At 42.4% G+C, this 20,691-nt stretch overlaps 1 protein-coding gene across 1 annotated transcript in view; it reads left to right on the forward strand.

The window, feature by feature from the left end:
* LOC135472975 (rRNA N6-adenosine-methyltransferase ZCCHC4-like) overlaps window positions 1-20,691 on the forward strand; it is a 46,723-nt gene that overhangs the window by 23,655 nt on the left and 2,377 nt on the right. The window contains exons 7-10 of the mRNA XM_064752729.1: window positions 13,089-13,180; window positions 14,874-14,998; window positions 17,190-17,265; window positions 18,668-18,791. Of these exons, the coding sequence (XP_064608799.1) occupies window positions 13,089-13,180; window positions 14,874-14,998; window positions 17,190-17,265; window positions 18,668-18,791 (417 nt within the window). The remainder of the gene's footprint in view (window positions 1-13,088; window positions 13,181-14,873; window positions 14,999-17,189; window positions 17,266-18,667; window positions 18,792-20,691) is intronic.

The raw sequence follows: 20,691 nt of genomic DNA on the forward strand, positions 1-20,691 counted from the left end.
TGATGTTCTGTGTTCAGTGTGTTAACCATTTCCTTGTTCTTCTCTTCACCCAGATGTTTGATGTTCTGTGTTCAGTATGTTAACCATTTCCTTGTTCTTCTCTTCACCCAGATGTGTGATGTTCTGTGTTCAGTATGTTAACCAGTTTCTTGTTCTTCTCTTCACCCAGATGTGTGATGTTCTGTGTTCAGTGTGTTAACCAGTTTCTTGTTCTTCTCTTCACCCAGATGTGTGATGTTCTGTGTTCAGTGTGTTAACCATTTTCTTGTTCTTCTCTTCACCCGGATGTGTGATGTTCTGTGTTCAGTATGTTAACCATTTCCTTGTTCTTCTCTTCACCCAGATGTGTGATGTTCTGTGTTCAGTATGTTAACCAGTTTCTTGTTCTTCTCTTCACCTCGACAAGTCATGTCCTGTGTTCAGTATGTTAACCAATTCCTTGTTCTTCTCTTCACCCAGATGTGTGATGTTCTGTGTTCAGTATGTTAACCAGTTTCTTGTTCTTCTCTTCACCCAGATGTGTGATGTTCTGTGTTCAGTGTGTTAACCAGATCCTTGTTCTTCCCTTCACCCAGATGTGTGATGTTCTGTGTTCAGTATGTTAACCAGATCCTTGTTCTTCTCTTCACCCAGATGTGTGATGTTCTGTGTTTAGTATGTTAACCAGTTTCGTGTTCTTCTCTTCACCCAGATGTGTGATGTTCTGTGTTCAGTATGTTAACCATTTCCTTGTTCTTCTCTTCACCCAGATGTGTGATGTTCTGTGTTGAGTATGTTAACCAGTTTCTTGTTCTTCTCTTCACCCAGATGTGTGATGTTCTGTGTTCAGTATGTTAACCATTTCCTTGTTCTTGTCTTCACCCAGATGTGTGATGTTCTGTGTTTAGTATGTTAACCAGTTTCTTGTTCTTCTCTTCGCCCAGATGTGTGATGTTCTGTGTTCAGTATGTTAACCAATTCCTTGTTCTTCTCTTCACCCAGATGTGTGATGTTCTGTGTTCAGTGTGTTAACCAGTTTCTTGTTCTTGTCTTCACCCAGATGTGTGATGTTCTGTGTTCAGTATGTTAACCATTTCCTTGTTCTTCTCTTCACCCAGATGTGTGATGTTCTGTGTTGAGTATGTTAACCAGTTTCTTGTTCTTCTCTTCACCCAGATGTGTGATGTTCTGTGTTCAGTATGTTAACCAGTTTCTTTTTCTTCTCTTCACCCAGATGTGTGATGTTCTGTGTTCAGTATGTTAACCATTTTCTTGTTCTTCTCTTCACCCAGATGTGTGATGTTCTGTGTTCAGTGTGTTAACCAGTTTCTTGTTCTTCTCTTCACCCAGATGTGTGATGTTCTGTGTTCAGTGTGTTAACCATTTCCTTGTTCTTCTCTTCACCCAGATGTGTGATGTTCTGTGTTCAGTGTGTTAATCATTTCCTTGTTCTTCTCTTCACCCAGATGTGTGATGTTCTGTGTTCAGTATGTTAACCAGTTTCTTGTTCTTCTCTTCACCTCGACAAGTCATGTCCTGTGTTCAGTATGTTAACCATTTCCTTGTTCTTCTCTTCACCCAGATGTGTGATGTTCTGTGTTCAGTGTGTTAACCAGATCCTTGTTCTTCTCTTCACCCATATGTGTGATGTTCTGTGTTCAGTATGTTAACCAGTTTCTTGTTCTTCTCTTCACCCAGATGTGTGATGTTCTGTGTTCAGTATGTTAACCAGTTTCTTGTTCTTCTCTTCACCCAGATGTGTGATGTTCTGTGTTTAGTATGTTAACCAGTTTCTTGTTCTTCTCTTCACCCAGATGTGTGATGTTCTGTGTTCTGTATGTTAACCATTTTCTTGTTCTTCTCTTCACCCAGATGTGTGATGTTCTGTGTTCAGTGTGTTAACCATTTCCTTGTTCTTCTCTTCACCCAGATGTGTGATGTTCTGTGTTCAGTATGTTAACCATTTCCTTGTTCTTCTCTTCACCCAGATGTGTGATGTTCTGTGTTCAGTATGTTAACCATTTCCTTGTTCTTCTCTTCACCCAGATGTGTGATGTTCTGTGTTTAGTGTGTTAACCATTTCCTTGTTCTTCTCTTCACCCAGATGTGTGATGTTCTGTGTTCAGTATGTTAACCAGTTTCTTGTTCTTCTCTTCACCTCGACAAGTCATGTCCTGTGTTCAGTATGTTAACCATTTTCTTGTTCTTCTCTTCACCCAGATGTGTGATGTTCTGTGTTCAGTATGTTAACCCGTTTCTTGTTCTTCTCTTCACCCAGATGTGTGATGTCCTGTGTTCAGTAGTGTTAACCAGTTTCTTGTTCTTCTCTTCACCCAGATGTGTGATGTTCTGTGTTCAGTGTGTTAACCAGTTTCCTTGTTCTTCTCTTCACCCAGATGTGTGATGTTCTGTGTTCAGTATGTTAACCAGTTTCCTTGTTCTTCTCTTCACCCAGATGTGTGATGTTCTGTGTTCAGTGTGTTAACCAGATTCCTTGTTCTTCTCTTCACCTCAGATGTGTGATGTCCTTGTGTTCAGTATGTTAACCATTTCCTTGTTCTTCTCTTCACCCAGATGTGTGATGTTCTGTGTTCAGTGTGTTAACCAGATCCTTGTTCTTCTCTTCACCTCGACAAGTCATGTCCCTGTGTTCAGTATGTTAACCATTTCCTTGTTCTTCCCTTCACCCAGATGTGTGATGTTCTGTGTTTGTTCAGTGTGTTAACCAGATCCTTGTTCTTCTCTTCACCCAGATGTGTGATGTTCTGTGTTCAGTATGTTAACCAGTTTCTTGTTCTTCTCTTCACCCAGATGTGTGATGTTCTGTGTTCAGTAAGTTAACCAGTTTCTTGTTCTTCTCTTCACCTCGACAAGTCATGTCCTGTGTTCAGTATGTTAACCATTTCCTTGTTCTTCTCTTCACCCAGATGTGTGATGTTCTGTGTTCAGTGTGTTAACCAGATCCTTGTTCTTCTCTTCACCCAGATGTGTGATGTTCTGTGTTCAGTATGTTAACCAGTTTCTTGTTCTTCTCTTCACCCAGATGTGTGATGTTCTGTGTTCAGTATGTTAACCATTTCCTTGTTCTTCTCTTCACCCAGATGTGTGATGTTCTGTGTTTAGTATGTTAACCAGTTTCTTGTTCTTCTCTTCACCCAGATGTGTGATGTTCTGTGTTCAGTATGTTAACCATTTCCTTGTTCTTCTCTTCGCCCAGATGTGTGATGTTCTGTGTTCAGTATGTTAACCAATTCCTTGTTCTTCTCTTCACCCAGATGTGTGATGTTCTGTGTTCAGTGTGTTAACCAGTTTCTTGTTCTTGTCTTCACCCAGATGTGTGATGTTCTGTGTTCAGTATGTTAACCATTTCCTTGTTCTTCTCTTCACCCAGATGTGTGATGTTCTGTGTTCAGTATGTTAACCAGTTTCTTGTTCTTCTCTTCACCCAGATGTGTGATGTTCTGTGTTCAGTATGTTAACCAGTTTCTTGTTCTTCTCTTCACCCAGATGTGTGATGTTCTGTGTTCAGTATGTTAACCATTTCCTTGTTCTTCTCTTCACCCAGATGTGTGATGTTCTGTGTTCAGTGGTGTTAACCAGTTTCTTGTTCTTCTCTTCACCCAGATGTGTGATGTCTGTGTTCAGTGTGTTAACCATTTTCCTTGTTCTTCTCTTCACCCAGATGTGTGATGTTCTGTGTTCAGTGTGTTAACCAGATCCTTGTTCTTCTCTTCACCCAGATGTGTGATGTTCTGTGTTCAGTGTGTTAAGCAGTTTCTTGTTCTTCTCTTCACCCAGATGTGTGATGTTCTGTGTTCAGTATGTTAACCATTTCCTTGTTCTTCTCTTCACCCAGATGTGTGATGTTCTGTGTTCAGTATGTTAACCAGTTTCTTGTTCTTCTCTTCACCCAGATGTGTGATGTTCTGTGTTCAGTATGTTAACCATTTTCTTGTTCTTCTCTTCACCCAGATGTGTGGTGTTCAGTGTGTTAACCATTTCCTTGTTCTTCTCTTCACCCAGATGTGTGATGTTCTGTGTTCAGTATGTTAACCATTTCCTTGTTCTTCTCTTCACCCAGATGTGTGATGTTCTGTGTTCAGTATGTTAACCAGTTTCTTGTTCTTCTCTTCACCCAGATGTGTGGTGTTCAGTGTGTTAACCATTTCCTTGTTCTTCTCTTCACCCAGATGTGTGATGTTCTGTGTTCAGTATGTTAACCATTTTCTTTTTCTTCTCTTCACCCAGATGTGTGATGTTCTGTGTTCAGTGTGTTAACCAGTTTCTTATTCTTCTCTTCACCCAGATGTGTGATGTTCTGTGTCAGTGTGTTAACCATTTCCTTGTTCTTCTCTTCACCCAGATGTGTGATGTTCTGTGTTCAGTATGTTAACCATTTCCTTGTTCTTCTCTTCACCCAGATGTGTGATGTTCTGTGTTCAGTGTGTTAACCATTTCCTTGTTCTTCTCTTCACCCAGATGTGTGATGTTCTGTGTTCAGTATGTTAACCAGTTTCTTGTTCTTCTCTTCACCTCGACAAGTCATGTCCTGTGTTCAGTATGTTAACCATTTTCTTGTTCTTCTCTTCACCCAGATGTGTGATGTTCTGTGTTCAGTATGTTAACCCGTTTCTTGTTCTTCTCTTCACCCAGATGTGTGATGTCCTGTGTTCAGTGTGTTAACCAGTTTCTTGTTCTTCTCTTCACCCAGATGTGTGATGTGCTGTGTTCAGTGTGTTAACCAGTTTCTTGTTCTTCTCTTCACCCAGATGTGTGATGTTCTGTCTTCAGTATGTTAACCAGTTTCTTGTTCTTCTCTTCACCCAGATGTGTGATGTTCTGTGTTCAGTGTGTTAACCATTTCCTTGTTCTTCTCTTCACCCAGATGTGTGATGTTCTGTGTTCAGTATGTTAACTAGTTTCTTGTTCTTCTCTTCACCCAGATGTGTGATGTCCTGTGTTCAGTGTGTTAACCAGTTTCTTGTTCTCTTCACCCAGATGTGTGATGTTCTGTGTTCAGTATGTTAACCATTTCCTTGTTTTTCCCTTCACCCAGATGTGTGATGTTCTGTGTTCAGTATGTTAACCATTTCCTTGTTCTTCTCTTCACCCAGATGTGTGATGTTCTGTGTTCAGTGTGTTAACCAGATCCTTGTTCTTCTCTTCACCCAGATGTGTGATGTTCTGTGTTCAGTATGTTAACCAGTTGCTTGTTCTTCTCTTCACCCAGATGTGTGATGTTCTGTGTTCAGTGTGTTAACCAGATCCTTGTTCTTCTCTTCACCCAGATGTGTGATGTTCTGTGTTCAGTATGTTAACCAGTTTCTTGTTCTTCTCTTCACCTCGACAAGTCATGTCCTGTGTTCAGTATGTTAACCATTTCCTTGTTCTTCTCTTCACCCAGATGTGTGATGTTCTGTGTTCAGTGTGTTAACCAGATCCTTGTTCTTCTCTTCACCCATATGTGTGATGTTCTGTGTTCAGTATGTTAACCAGTTTCTTGTTCTTCTCTTCACCCAGATGTGTGATGTTCTGTGTTCAGTATGTTAACCAGTTTCTTGTTCTTCTCTTCACCTCGACAAGTCATGTCCTGTGTTCAGTATGTTAACCATTTCCTTGTTCTTCTCTTCACCCAGATGTGTGATGTTCTGTGTTCAGTGTGTTAACCAGATCCTTGTTCTTCTCTTCACCCAGATGTGTGATGTTCTGTGTTCAGTGTGTTAACCATTTCCTTGTTCTTCTCTTCACCCAGATGTTTGATGTTCTGTGTTCAGTATGTTAACCATTTCCTTGTTCTTCTCTTCACCCAGATGTGTGATGTTCTGTGTTCAGTATGTTAACCAGTTTCTTGTTCTTCTCTTCACCCAGATGTGTGATGTTCTGTGTTCAGTGTGTTAACCAGTTTCTTGTTCTTCTCTTCACCCAGATGTGTGATGTTCTGTGTTCAGTGTGTTAACCATTTTCTTGTTCTTCTCTTCACCCGGATGTGTGATGTTCTGTGTTCAGTATGTTAACCATTTCCTTGTTCTTCTCTTCACCCAGATGTGTGATGTTCTGTGTTCAGTATGTTAACCAGTTTCTTGTTCTTCTCTTCACCTCGACAAGTCATGTCCTGTGTTCAGTATGTTAACCAATTCCTTGTTCTTCTCTTCACCCAGATGTGTGATGTTCTGTGTTCAGTATGTTAACCAGTTTCTTGTTCTTCTCTTCACCCAGATGTGTGATGTTCTGTGTTCAGTGTGTTAACCAGATCCTTGTTCTTCCCTTCACCCAGATGTGTGATGTTCTGTGTTCAGTATGTTAACCAGATCCTTGTTCTTCTCTTCACCCAGATGTGTGATGTTCTGTGTTTAGTATGTTAACCAGTTTCGTGTTCTTCTCTTCACCCAGATGTGTGATGTTCTGTGTTCAGTATGTTAACCATTTCCTTGTTCTTCTCTTCACCCAGATGTGTGATGTTCTGTGTTGAGTATGTTAACCAGTTTCTTGTTCTTCTCTTCACCCAGATGTGTGATGTTCTGTGTTCAGTATGTTAACCATTTCCTTGTTCTTCTCTTCACCCAGATGTGTGATGTTCTGTGTTTAGTATGTTAACCAGTTTCTTGTTCTTCTCTTCGCCCAGATGTGTGATGTTCTGTGTTCAGTATGTTAACCAATTCCTTGTTCTTCTCTTCACCCAGATGTGTGATGTTCTGTGTTCAGTGTGTTAACCAGTTTCTTGTTCTTGTCTTCACCCAGATGTGTGATGTTCTGTGTTCAGTATGTTAACCATTTCCTTGTTCTTCTCTTCACCCAGATGTGTGATGTTCTGTGTTGAGTATGTTAACCAGTTTCTTGTTCTTCTCTTCACCCAGATGTGTGATGTTCTGTGTTCAGTATGTTAACCAGTTTCTTGTTCTTCTCTTCACCCAGATGTGTGATGTTCTGTGTTCAGTATGTTAACCATTTTCTTGTTCTTCTCTTCACCCAGATGTGTGATGTTCTGTGTTCAGTGTGTTAACCAGTTTCTTGTTCTTCTCTTCACCCAGATGTGTGATGTTCTGTGTTCAGTGTGTTAACCATTTCCTTGTTCTTCTCTTCACCCAGATGTGTGATGTTCTGTGTTCAGTGTGTTAATCATTTCCTTGTTCTTCTCTTCACCCAGATGTGTGATGTTCTGTGTTCAGTATGTTAACCAGTTTCTTGTTCTTCTCTTCACCTCGACAAGTCATGTCCTGTGTTCAGTATGTTAACCATTTCCTTGTTCTTCTCTTCACCCAGATGTGTGATGTTCTGTGTTCAGTGTGTTAACCAGATCCTTGTTCTTCTCTTCACCCATATGTGTGATGTTCTGTGTTCAGTATGTTAACCAGTTTCTTGTTCTTCTCTTCACCCAGATGTGTGATGTTCTGTGTTCAGTATGTTAACCAGTTTCTTGTTCTTCTCTTCACCCAGATGTGTGATGTTCTGTGTTTAGTATGTTAACCAGTTTCTTGTTCTTCTCTTCACCCAGATGTGTGATGTTCTGTGTTCTGTATGTTAACCATTTTCTTGTTCTTCTCTTCACCCAGATGTGTGATGTTCTGTGTTCAGTGTGTTAACCATTTCCTTGTTCTTCTCTTCACCCAGATGTGTGATGTTCTGTGTTCAGTATGTTAACCATTTCCTTGTTCTTCTCTTCACCCAGATGTGTGATGTTCTGTGTTCAGTATGTTAACCATTTCCTTGTTCTTCTCTTCACCCAGATGTGTGATGTTCTGTGTTTAGTGTGTTAACCATTTCCTTGTTCTTCTCTTCACCCAGATGTGTGATGTTCTGTGTTCAGTATGTTAACCAGTTTCTTGTTCTTCTCTTCACCTCGACAAGTCATGTCCTGTGTTCAGTATGTTAACCATTTTCTTGTTCTTCTCTTCACCCAGATGTGTGATGTTCTGTGTTCAGTATGTTAACCCGTTTCTTGTTCTTCTCTTCACCCAGATGTGTGATGTCCTGTGTTCAGTGTGTTAACCAGTTTCTTGTTCTTCTCTTCACCCAGATGTGTGATGTCCTGTGTTCAGTGTGTTAACCAGTTTCTTGTTCTTCTCTTCACCCAGATGTGTGATGTTCTGTGTTCAGTATGTTAACCAGTTTCTTGTTCTTCTCTTCACCCAGATGTGTGATGTTCTGTGTTCAGTGTGTTAACCATTTCCTTGTTCTTCTCTTCACCCAGATGTGTGATGTTTTGTGTTCAGTATGTTAACCATTTCCTTGTTCTTCTCTTCACCCAGATGTGTGATGTTCTGTGTTCAGTGTGTTAACCAGATCCTTGTTCTTCTCTTCACCTCGACAAGTCATGTCCTGTGTTCAGTATGTTAACCATTTCCTTGTTCTTCCCTTCACCCAGATGTGTGATGTTCTGTGTTCAGTGTGTTAACCAGATCCTTGTTCTTCTCTTCACCCAGATGTGTGATGTTCTGTGTTCAGTGTGTTAACCAGTTTCTTGTTCTTCTCTTCACCCAGATGTGTGATGTTCTGTGTTCAGTAAGTTAACCAGTTTCTTGTTCTTCTCTTCACCTCGACAAGTCATGTCCTGTGTTCAGTATGTTAACCATTTCCTTGTTCTTCTCTTCACCCAGATGTGTGATGTTCTGTGTTCAGTGTGTTAACCAGATCCTTGTTCTTCTCTTCACCCAGATGTGTGATGTTCTGTGTTCAGTATGTTAACCAGTTTCTTGTTCTTCTCTTCACCCAGATGTGTGATGTTCTGTGTTCAGTATGTTAACCATTTCCTTGTTCTTCTCTTCACCCAGATGTGTGATGTTCTGTGTTTAGTATGTTAACCAGTTTCTTGTTCTTCTCTTCACCCAGATGTGTGATGTTCTGTGTTCAGTATGTTAACCATTTTCTTTTTCTTCTCTTCACCCAGATGTGTGATGTTCTGTGTTCAGTGTGTTAACCAGTTTCTTGTTCTTCTCTTCACCCAGATGTGTGATGTTCTGTGTTCAGTATGTTAACCATTTCCTTGTTCTTCTCTTCACCCAGATGTGTGATGTTCTGTGTTCAGTATGTTAACCAGTTTCTTGTTCTTCTCTTCACCCAGATGTGTGATATTCTGTGTTCAGTATGTTAACCATTTTCTTGTTCTTCTCTTCACCCAGATGTGTGGTGTTCAGTGTGTTAACCATTTCCTTGTTCTTCTCTTCACCCAGATGTGTGATGTTCTGTGTTCAGTATGTTAACCATTTTCTTGTTCTTCTCTTCACCCAGATGTGTGATGTTCTGTGTTCAGTGTGTTAACCAGTTTCTTGTTCTTCTCTTCACCCAGATGTGTGATGTTCTGTGTTCAGTGTGTTAACCATTTCCTTGTTTTTCTCTTCACCCAGATGTGTGATGTTCTGTGTTCAGTATGTTAACCAGTTTCTTGTTCTTCTCTTCACCCAGATGTGTGATGTTCTGTGTTTAGTATATAACCATTTCCTTGTTCTTCTCTTCACCCAGATGTGTGATGTTCTGTGTTCTGTATGTTAACCAGTTTCTTGTTCTTTTTTCACCCAGATGTGTGATGTTCTGTGTTCAGTATGTTAACCAGTTTCTTGTTCTTCTCTTCACCTCGACAAGTCATGTCCTGTGTTCAGTATGTTAACCATTTCCTTGTTCTTCTCTTCACCCAGATGTGTGATGTTCTGTGTTCAGTGTGTTAACCAGATCCTTGTTCTTCTCTTCACCCATATGTGTGATGTTCTGTGTTCAGTATGTTAACCAGTTTCTTGTTCTTCTCTTCACCCAGATGTGTGATGTTCTGTGTTCAGTATGTTAACCAGTTTCTTGTTCTTCTCTTCACCTCGACAAGTCATGTCCTGTGTTCAGTATGTTAACCATTTCCTTGTTCTTCTCTTCACCCAGATGTGTGATGTTCTGTGTTCAGTGTGTTAACCAGATCCTTGTTCTTCTCTTCACCCAGATGTGTGATGTTCTGTGTTCAGTGTGTTAACCATTTCCTTGTTCTTCTCTTCACCCAGATGTTTGATGTTCTGTGTTCAGTATGTTAACCATTTCCTTGTTCTTCTCTTCACCCAGATGTGTGATGTTCTGTGTTCAGTATGTTAACCAGTTTCTTGTTCTTCTCTTCACCCAGATGTGTGATGTTCTGTGTTCAGTGTGTTAACCAGTTTCTTGTTCTTCTCTTCACCCAGATGTGTGATGTTCTGTGTTCAGTGTGTTAACCATTTTCTTGTTCTTCTCTTCACCCGGATGTGTGATGTTCTGTGTTCAGTATGTTAACCATTTCCTTGTTCTTCTCTTCACCCAGATGTGTGATGTTCTGTGTTCAGTATGTTAACCAGTTTCTTGTTCTTCTCTTCACCTCGACAAGTCATGTCCTGTGTTCAGTATGTTAACCATTTCCTTGTTCTTCTCTTCACCCAGATGTGTGATGTTCTGTGTTCAGTATGTTAACCAGTTTCTTGTTCTTCTCTTCACCCAGATGTGTGATGTTCTGTGTTCAGTGTGTTAACCAGATCCTTGTTCTTCCCTTCACCCAGATGTGTGATGTTCTGTGTTCAGTATGTTAACCAGATCCTTGTTCTTCTCTTCACCCAGATGTGTGATGTTCTGTGTTTAGTATGTTAACCAGTTTCGTGTTCTTCTCTTCACCCAGATGTGTGATGTTCTGTGTTCAGTATGTTAACCATTTCCTTGTTCTTCTCTTCACCCAGATGTGTGATGTTCTGTGTTGAGTATGTTAACCAGTTTCTTGTTCTTCTCTTCACCCAGATGTGTGATGTTCTGTGTTCAGTATGTTAACCATTTCCTTGTTCTTCTCTTCGCCCAGATGTGTGATGTTCTGTGTTCAGTATGTTAACCAATTCCTTGTTCTTCTCTTCACCCAGATGTGTGATGTTCTGTGTTCAGTGTGTTAACCAGTTTCTTGTTCTTGTCTTCACCCAGATGTGTGATGTTCTGTGTTCAGTATGTTAACCATTTCCTTGTTCTTCTCTTCACCCAGATGTGTGATGTTCTGTGTTCAGTATGTTAACCAGTTTCTTGTTCTTCTCTTCACCCAGATGTGTGATGTTCTGTGTTCAGTATGTTAACCAGTTTCTTGTTCTTCTCTTCACCCAGATGTGTGATGTTCTGTGTTCAGTATGTTAACCATTTCCTTGTTCTTCTCTTCACCCAGATGTGTGATGTTCTGTGTTCAGTGTGTTAACCAGTTTCTTGTTCTTCTCTTCACCCAGATGTGTGATGTTCTGTGTTCAGTGTGTTAACCATTTCCTTGTTCTTCTCTTCACCCAGATGTGTGATGTTCTGTGTTCAGTGTGTTAACCAGATCCTTGTTCTTCTCTTCACCCAGATGTGTGATGTTCTGTGTTCAGTATGTTAACCAGTTTCTTGTTCTTTTCTTCACCTCGACAAGTCATGTCCTGTGTTCAGTATGTTAACCATTTCCTTGTTCTTCTCTTCACCCAGATGTGTGATGTTCTGTGTTCAGTGTGTTAACCAGATCCTTGTTCTTCTCTTCACCCATATGTGTGATGTTCTGTGTTCAGTATGTTAACCAGTTTCTTGTTCTTCTCTGCACCCAGATGTGTGATGTTCTGTGTTCAGTATGTTAACCAGTTTCTTGTTCTTCTCTTCACCTCGACAAGTCATGTCCTGTGTTCAGTATGTTAACCATTTCCTTGTTCTTCTCTTCACCCAGATGTGTGATGTTCTGTGTTCAGTGTGTTAACCAGATCCTTGTTCTTCTCTTCACCCAGATGTGTGATGTTCTGTGTTCAGTGTGTTAACCATTTCCTTGTTCTTCTCTTCACCCAGATGTTTGATGTTCTGTGTTCAGTATGTTAACCATTTCCTTGTTCTTCTCTTCACCCAGATGTGTGATGTTCTGTGTTCAGTATGTTAACCAGTTTCTTGTTCTTCTCTTCACCCAGATGTGTGATGTTCTGTGTTCAGTATGTTAACCATTTCCTTGTTCTTCTCTTCACCCAGATGTGTGATGTTCTGTGTTCAGTGTGTTAACCATTTCCTTGTTCTTCTCTTCACCCAGATGTGTGATGTTTTGTGTTCAGTATGTTAACCAGTTTCTTGTTCTTCTCTTCACCCAGATGTGTGATGTTCTGTGTTCAGTATGTTAACCAGTTTCTTGTTCTTCTCTTCACCCAGATGTGTGATGTTCTGTGTTCAGTGTGTTAACCAGTTTCTTGTTCTTCTCTTCACCCAGATGTGTGATGTTCTGTGTTGAGTATGTTAACCAGTTTCTTGTTCTTCTCTTCACCCAGATGTGTGATGTTCTGTGTTCAGTATGTTAACCAGTTTCTTGTTCTTCTCTTCACCCAGATGTGTGATGTTCTGTGTTCAGTATGTTAACCAGTTTCTTGTTCTTCTCTTCACCCAGATGTGTGATGTTCTGTGTTCAGTATGTTAACCAGATCCTTGTTCTTCTTTTCACTCAGATGTGTGATGTTCTGTGTTCAGTATGTTAACCATTTCCTTGTTCTTCTCTTCACCCAGATGTGTGATGTTCTGTGTTTAGTATGTTAACCAGTTTCTTGTTCTTCTCTTCACCCAGATGTGTGATGTTCTGTGTTCAGTATGTTAACCAGTTTGTTGTTCTTCTCTTCACCCAGATGTGTGATGTTCTGTGTTCAGTATGTTAACCATTTCCTTGTTCTTCTCTTCACCCAGATGTGTGATGTTCTGTGTTCAGTGTGTTAACCATTTCCTTGTCCTTCTCTTCACCCAGATGTGTGATGTTCTGTGTTCAGTATGTTAACCATTTCCTTGGTCTTCTCTTCACCCAGATGTGTGATGTTCTGTGTTCAGTATGTTAACCAGTTTCTTGTTCTTCTCTTCACCCAGATGTGTGATGTTCTGTGTTCAGTATGTTAACCATTTCCTTGTTCTTCTCTTCACCCAGATGTGTGATGTTCTGTGTTCAGTATGTTAACCAGTTTCTTGTTCTTCTCTTCACCCAGATGTGTGATGTTCTGTGTTCAGTATGTTAACCATTTCCTTGTTCTTCTCTTCACCCAGATGTGTGATGTTCTGTGTTCAGTGTGTTAACCATTTCCTTGTTCTTCTCTTCGCCCAGATGTGTGATGTTCTGTGTTCAGTATGTTAACCAGTTTCTTGTTCTTCTCTTCACCCAGATGTGTTGTGTCCCATGTTCTGGTATTTCCCATACTTCATGGAGAAGAGAATCCTGGAGGCTTGCCCAGGCTTGACGATGCTGGATTATAAAGTAAAGTTACACTGCTTTATTTTGCATTGGTTTGTACTTGAATATATTATCTTATAGTCCTGTATCCGGAAAGATACTTGTGGGGTAGCTCTTCACCTATTGGTTTACCAGTCTGTCAGTCTGTCACAAAGCAGCTAGATATACATGTAGGCTAGCTCTTCACTTATTGGTTTACCAGTCTGTCACAGATCAGCTACATGTACATGTGGGCTAGCTCTTCACCTATTGGTTTACCAGTCTGTCAATCTGTCACAGAGCAGCTAGATGTACATGTAGGTTGGCTGTTCACCTATTGGTTTACCAGTCTGTTACAAAGCAGCTACGTGTAGTTTTGCAGACTTTTGCTGATGTCATTGAATTGAAACTTGGTACATGGCTGTACCACAAGAACGTACATATCAAGTCTGTGTTTCAGATCGGATCATCTTTATTCTCTAACAAAATTATCACAGTTTTTGCCGTGCTTATGAACTTCTTATTTCTTCTGAATTGAAAATTTGTTACATGGTTTCCCTGAGACAAGTTGCGCACCAATTTTTGATTTTTGGCCTGTTTTGGCGAGTTTCGTCAATTCAATTCATGGCCAGTTTTGTTCTGTTATTCACTTGACATATACTGTACACATACATTTGTTGTACACATACACATGCTGTACACGTATATGTATTGTACACATACATGTAGCTGTTATTCTGACAATAGTCTGATACATGTATAGGGAAGTGACGCGTATAGGGGACTGACACATGTATGGGGGACTGACATGTATGGGGGACTGACACATGTATGGGGGACTGACACATGTATAGGGGACTGACACATGTATGGGGGACTGACACATGTATGGGGGACTGACACATGTATAGGGAAGTAATGCGTATAGGAGACTGACACATGCATGGGGGACTGACACATGTATGGGGGAAGTGACGCATGTATGGGGGACTGATACATGTATGGGGGACTGACACATGTATGGGGGACTGACACATGTATGGGGGACTGACACGTGTAGGGAAGTGACGCGTATAGGGGACTGACACATGTGTGGGGGACTGACACATTTATGGGGGACTGACACATTTATGGGGGACTGACGCGTATAGGGGACTGACACATGTATGGGGGACTGACACATGTATGGGGGACTGACACATGTATAGGGGACTGACACATGTATGGGGGACTGACACATGTATGGGGGACTGACACGTGTAGGGAAGTGACGCGTATAGGGGACTGCCACATGTATGGGGGACTGACACATTTATGGGGGACTGACGCGTGTAGGGAAGTGACGCGTATAGGGGACTGACACATGTATGGGGGACTGACACATGTATATTTTACACGTATATTGTTTACACAATACTTCCAGAATGCTTATTTATCAGGGAAACATGTTTGTCAGGCCTCCCAGCTACACCTGTGTCTTACTTTTTTCTAGTGTTTAGAGGGTTTTCTTGCTCTTTTGAAAATAACTGAAAAAGCTGCAACAGCCTTCATTTGTAAGGCATTTGTAAGGCCTTCAGAGGTGTTCACCCAAACATGATGTGGTTCTCCTGTGTGTCTATTACAAAGTAATGGCTCCTTCATGAAGGAAATCAGGATGTTTGTTCATGTACATGTAGGGGAAATGGACTGTTCATATTTTGTGACGGCATGATCACCTGTGCTGATGAACTGTTGACAGGTAGATTATGATAATCACAGCCTGTTCCATGCAGGAGACAAGGGGAGGAAGGAAGGATCACCAGTAAGAATATTTACCAACCTCCCACCATCCAAAGTGGTATTACCCAAAACAGAAGGTTATTGGTAAGTATATTTCTTTTGTATTTGGGTAATAGTTTTTTTGTTCACTTCAGACAGATGGTGAGGAGTACATGTTTGGGAGCTCAGAAGAGAGAGGAACACAGATGGAGAAGGAGCACAAGTGGGAGGAGCACATGTTTGGGGGGGTCAGAAGAGAGAGGAATACAGATGGGAAAGGAGTACAAGTGGGAGGAGCACATGTTTGGGGGGAGGCAGAAGAAATAATACAGATGGGAAAGTAGCACAAGTGGGAGGAGCACATGTTTGGGAGGTCAGAAGAGAGAGGAATAGAGATGGGAAAGGAGCACAAGTGGGAGGAGCACATGTTTGGGAGGTCGGAAGAGAGAGGAATACAGATGGGAAAGGAGCACATGTTGGGGAGCACAGAAGAGGGTGGGGGTGGCGGGGGCGGGTACAGATGGCAAGGAGCAGGTTGAGGAATACAGAAGGGGAGGAGTAAATGTTTGAGAGCACAGGAAGTGGGAGGAGCCCAGATGGGATAGGATCACATAGAGAGCACAGAAGGTGGAGGAGACAAGGTGAGATAAAGAAGGGGGATAAGGAATCACAGAAGGGGAGGAGTATTGATACGGAAGGAGCACAGGGTGTGGGGGGTTAAAAAATGTGTAGGAGCCCAGGTGGGAAAGGAGCACATGTTGGAGGGTTCAGGTTGGGGAGGAACAAACGTGTGATGGGCAAAGGACATGTTGGAGAGCAAAGTAGGGGAAAGAGCCCAGTTGGGGAAGGAGTAAAAATGAGAGGAGCCCTGGTGGGAAAGAGGAAAAAGGAATAAAAGCGTGAGGAGACCAAGTGAGGGAGGAGTAAAAGTGAGAGACCATTTGGGGGAGGAGTAAAAGTGAGGAGACCAGGTGAGGACAAACAGACCTGGGAGGAGGAGTAAAAGTGAGGAGGACCAAATGAAGACAAACAGACCTAAGGGGAAGAGTAAAAGTGAGGAGGACCAGGTGAGGACAAACAGACCTGAGAGGAGGAGTAAAAGTGAGGAGACCAGGTGAGGATAAACAGACCTGAGAGGAGGAGTAAAAGTGAGGAGCCCAGGTGAGGACAAACAGGCCTGAGAAGAGGAATAAAAGTGAGACCAGATGAGGACAAACAGGCCTGAGAGGAGGAGTAAGTGAGGAGACCAGATGAGGACAAACAGACCTGAGAGGAGGAGTAAAAGTGAAGAGACCAGGTGAGGACAAACAGACCTGAGAGGAGGAGTAAAAGTGAGGAGGACCAGGTGAGGACAAACTGACCTGAGAGGAGGAGTAAAAGTGAAGAGACCAGATGAGGACAAACAGACCTGAGAGGAGGAGTAAAAGTGAGGAGCCCAGGTGAGGATAAACAGGCCTGAGAAGAGGAATAAAAGTGAGGAGACCAGATGAGGACAAACAGGCCTGAGAGGAGGAGTAAGTGAGGAGACCAGGTGAGGACAAACAGACCTGAGAGGAGGAGTAAAAGTGAAGAGACCAGGTGAGGATAAACAGACCTGAGAGGAGGAGTAAGAGGCCAGGTGAGGACAAACAGACCTGAGAGGAGGAGTAAAAAATGAAGAGACCAGGTGAGGACAAACAGACCTGAGGAGGAGTAAAAGTGAAGACACCAGGTGAGGACAAACGTACCTGAGAGGAGGAGTAAGTGAAGAGGCCAGGTGAGGACAAACAGACCTGAGAGGAGGAGTAAAAAATGAAGAGACCAGGTGAGGACAAACAGACCTGAGGAGGAGTAAAAGTGAAGAGACCAGGTGAGGACAAACGTACCTGAGAGGAGGAGTAAAAGTGAAGAGACCGGGTGAGGGCAAACAGACCTGAGAGGAGGAGTAAAAGTGAGGACAAACAGACCTGTGTGAATAAAACAAATGACACCCCGCAGACTAAATGTGCCGAAAACTGACTATTGCTGATTGTCCAAACTGGTTTGCAGGTTCCCACAGCAACAATTCTTCACCTGTGCTGAATTCTTCTCTGTCAACACTCATGTCATCTGTATCCCTCTCTCTCCACTTAACATCTACTGGAGGACAAGTGTGTTGCAGGGGTTTAGCCTGACAAATCCCAATTCCCTAATACACGTGGAATACTTTGAAGGTGTGGCCTGTTGTTGGTCATCTGTTCTAGATGATATCACTGTTACATGTACATGTAGCTCCACATATCAGATGTAGTATTAACATGTGGTTTGTATGTTTCAGGTTTTGTAAGAAATGTCTGCGCTATTCAGCCCCAGAAAACTGGCACTGTCAAAAATGTGGGAGCTGTACCAGTAAGGTGAATGTCTGTAAGGTTAGGCTTTACCAGTAAGGGTGAATGTCTGTAGAGTTAGACTGTACCAGTAAGGCTAATGTCTGTAGGGTTAGACTGTACCAGTAAGGTGAATGTCTGTAGGGTTAGACTGTACCAGTAAGGTGAATGTCTGTAGAGTTAGACTGTACCAGTAAGGTGAATGTCTGTAGAGTTAGACTGTACCAGTAAGGTGAATGTCTGTAGGGTTAGACTGTACCAGTAAGGTGAATGTCTGTAGAGTTAGACTGTACCAGTAAGGGTGAATGTCTGTAGAGTTAGACTGTACCAGTAAGGTGAATGTCTGTAGAGTTAGACTGTACCAGTAAGGTGAATGTCTGTAGAGTTAGACTGTACCAGTAAGGTGAATGTCTGTAGATAGTTAGACTGTACCAGTAAGGGTGAATGTCGGTGGAGTTAGACTGTACCAGTAAGGTGAATGTCGGTGGAGTTAGGCTGTACCAGTAAGGTGAATGTCTGTAGGGTTAGACTGTACCAGTAAGGGTGAATGTCTGTAGGGTTAGACTGTACCAGTAAGGTGAATGTCTGTAGAGTTAGACTGTACCAGTAAGGTGAATGTCTGTAGAGTTAGACTGTACCAGTAAGGTGAATGTCTGTAGATAGTTAGACTGTACCAGTAAGGGTGAATGTCTGTAGGGTTAGACTGTACCAGTAAGGTGAATGTCTGTAGAGTTAGACTGTACCAGTAAGGTGAATGTCTGTAGAGTTAGACTGTACCAGTAAGGTGAATGTCTGTAGATAGTTAGACTGTACCAGTAAGGGTGAATGTCTGTAGAGTTAGACTGTACCAGTAAGGTGAATGTCGGTGGAGTTAGGCTGTACCAGTAAGGTGAATGTCTGTAGGGTTAGACTGTACCAGTAAGGGTGAATGTCTGTAGGGTTAGACTGTACCAGTAAGGTGAATGTCTGTAGAGTTAGACTGTACCAGTAAGGTGAATGTCTGTAGGGTTAGACTGTACCAGTAAGGGTGAAAGTCTGTGGATAGTTAGACTGTACCAGTAAGGTGAATGTCTGTAGAGTTAGACTGTACCAGTAAGGTGAATGTCGGTGGAGTTAGACTGTACCAGTAAGGTGAATGTCTGTAGAGTTAGACTGTACCAGTAAGGTGAATGTCTGTAGGGTTAGACTGTACCAGTAAGGGTGAATGTCTGTAGATTTAGACTGGCATATCTGTCAAGCTGTGCAAATTTCTAGTGGTTATGTTTACACTATGATCATTAAAATTAAGATGTATCCCCTTTTAAGTTTCTCGGGATTTAGAAGTGAGACATCCTTGAGTATGGTGTAGAACACCAACTAATTCAAATCAAACTTTTTAAGTTTCAAATGGTTAGAATAAATTTTGAGCCATAACGACTTTTCCTTCCAGGATGGGAAGAGTTACGTTCACTGTGATCTTTGTGGAAGATGCGTGAAACCATCACGTGTTCACTGTGAGGTGTGTCAACAGTGTGAGTTAGCTGACCACAGGTGTGGAGCTGTCAATTCTACAGGTAACAGGTGAAAGACAGAGTGGGTAACTTTATGGTCACTGTCAGGTGTGTCATCAGTGTGAGTTAGCTGACCACAGTCAGGTGTGTCATCAGTGTGAGTTAGCTGACCACATGTGTGTGTGTAACATTAGGGTCACTGTCAGATGGTGGTGACAGTGAGGTGTGTCAACAGTGTGAGCTGACCACAGTCAGGTGTGTCATCAGTATGAGTTAGCTGACCACAGGTGTGTGTAACATTAGGGTCACAGTCAGATGGCGGTGACAGTGAGGTGTGTCAACAGTGTGAGTTAGCTGACCACAGGTGTGGAGCTGTCAATTCTACAGGTAACAGGTGAAAGACAGAGTGGGTAACTTTATGGTCACTGTCAGGTGTGTCATCAGTGTGAGTTAGCTGACCACAGGTATGTGTAACATTAGGGTCACTGTCAGATGTGTCATCAGCATGAGTTAGCTGACCACAGGTGTGTGTAACATTAGGGTCACAGTCAGATGTGTCATCAGTGTGAGTTAACTGACCACAGGTGTGTGTAACATAATGGTCACTGTCAGATGTGTCATCAGTGTGAGTTAGCTGACCACAGGTGTGTGTAACTTTATGGTCACTGTCAAGTGTGTCATTGGTGTGAGTTAGCTGACCACAGGTGTGTGTAACCTAATGGTCACTGTCAGGTGTGTCATCAGTGTGAGTTAGATGACTACTGACAGTTGTGTCATCCGTGTGAGTTAGATGACCACAGTCAGGTGTGTCATCAGTGTGAGTTAGTTGACCACTGTCAGTTGTGTCATCAGTGTGAGTTAGCTGACCGCAGTCAGGTGTATCATCAGTGTGAGTTAGTTGACCACAGTCAGGTGTGTCATCAGTGTGAGTTGGTTGACCACTGTCAGTTGTGTCATCCGTGTGAGTTGGTTGACCACTGTCGGGTGTATCATCAGTGTGAGTTAGTTGAGCACAGGTGTGTGTAACCTAATTGTCACTGTCAGGTGTGTCATTGGTGTGAGTTAGCTGAACACAGGTGTGTGTAACCTAATGGTCACTGTCAGGTGTGTCATCAGTGTGAGTTAGTTGACCACTGTCAGTTGTGTCATCAGTGTGAGTTAGCTGACCACAGTCAGGTGTATCATCTGTGTGAGTTAGTTGACCACAGTCAGGTGTGTCATCAGCGTGAGTTAGTTGACCACAGTCAGGTGTGTCATCAGTGTGAGTTAGCTGACCACAGTCAGTTGTGTCATCCATGTGAGTTGGTTGACCACTGTCAGGTGTGTCATCAGTGTGAGTTAGTTGACCACAGTCAGGTGTATCATCAGTGTGAGTTAGCTGACCTCTGTCAGGTGTGTCATCAGTGTGAGTTGGTTGACCACTGTCAGTTGTGTCATCAGTGTGAGTTAGCTGACCACAGTCAGGTGTATCATCAGTGTGAGTTAGTTGACCACAGTCAGGTGTGTCATCAGTGTGAGTTAGTTGACCACAGCCAGGTGTGTCATCAGTGTGAGTTAGCTGACCACAGTCAGTTGTGTCATCCATGTGAGTTGGTTGACCACTGTCAGGTGTGTCATCAATGTGAGTTAGTTAACCACAGTCAGGTGTGTCATCAGTGTGAGTTAGCTGACCACAGTCAGGTGTATCATCAGTGTGAGTTAGTTGACCACAGTCAGGTGTGTCATCAGTGTGAGTTAGTTGACCACAGTCAGGTGTGTCATCAGTGTGAGTTAGCTGACCACAGTCAGTTGTGTCATCCATGTGAGTTGGTTGACCACAGTCAGGTGTGTCATCAGTGTGAGTTAGTTGACCACTGTCAGGTGTGTCATCAGTGCGAGTTAGCTGACCACAGTCAGGTATGTCATCAGTGTGAGTTAGCTGACCACAGTCAGTTGTGTCATCAGTGTGAGTTAGCTGACCACA

The sequence above is a fragment of the Liolophura sinensis genome, chromosome 8 (genome assembly GCF_032854445.1).
Source record: "Liolophura sinensis isolate JHLJ2023 chromosome 8, CUHK_Ljap_v2, whole genome shotgun sequence".
Classification (NCBI taxonomy): Eukaryota; Metazoa; Mollusca; class Polyplacophora; order Chitonida; family Chitonidae; genus Liolophura; species Liolophura sinensis.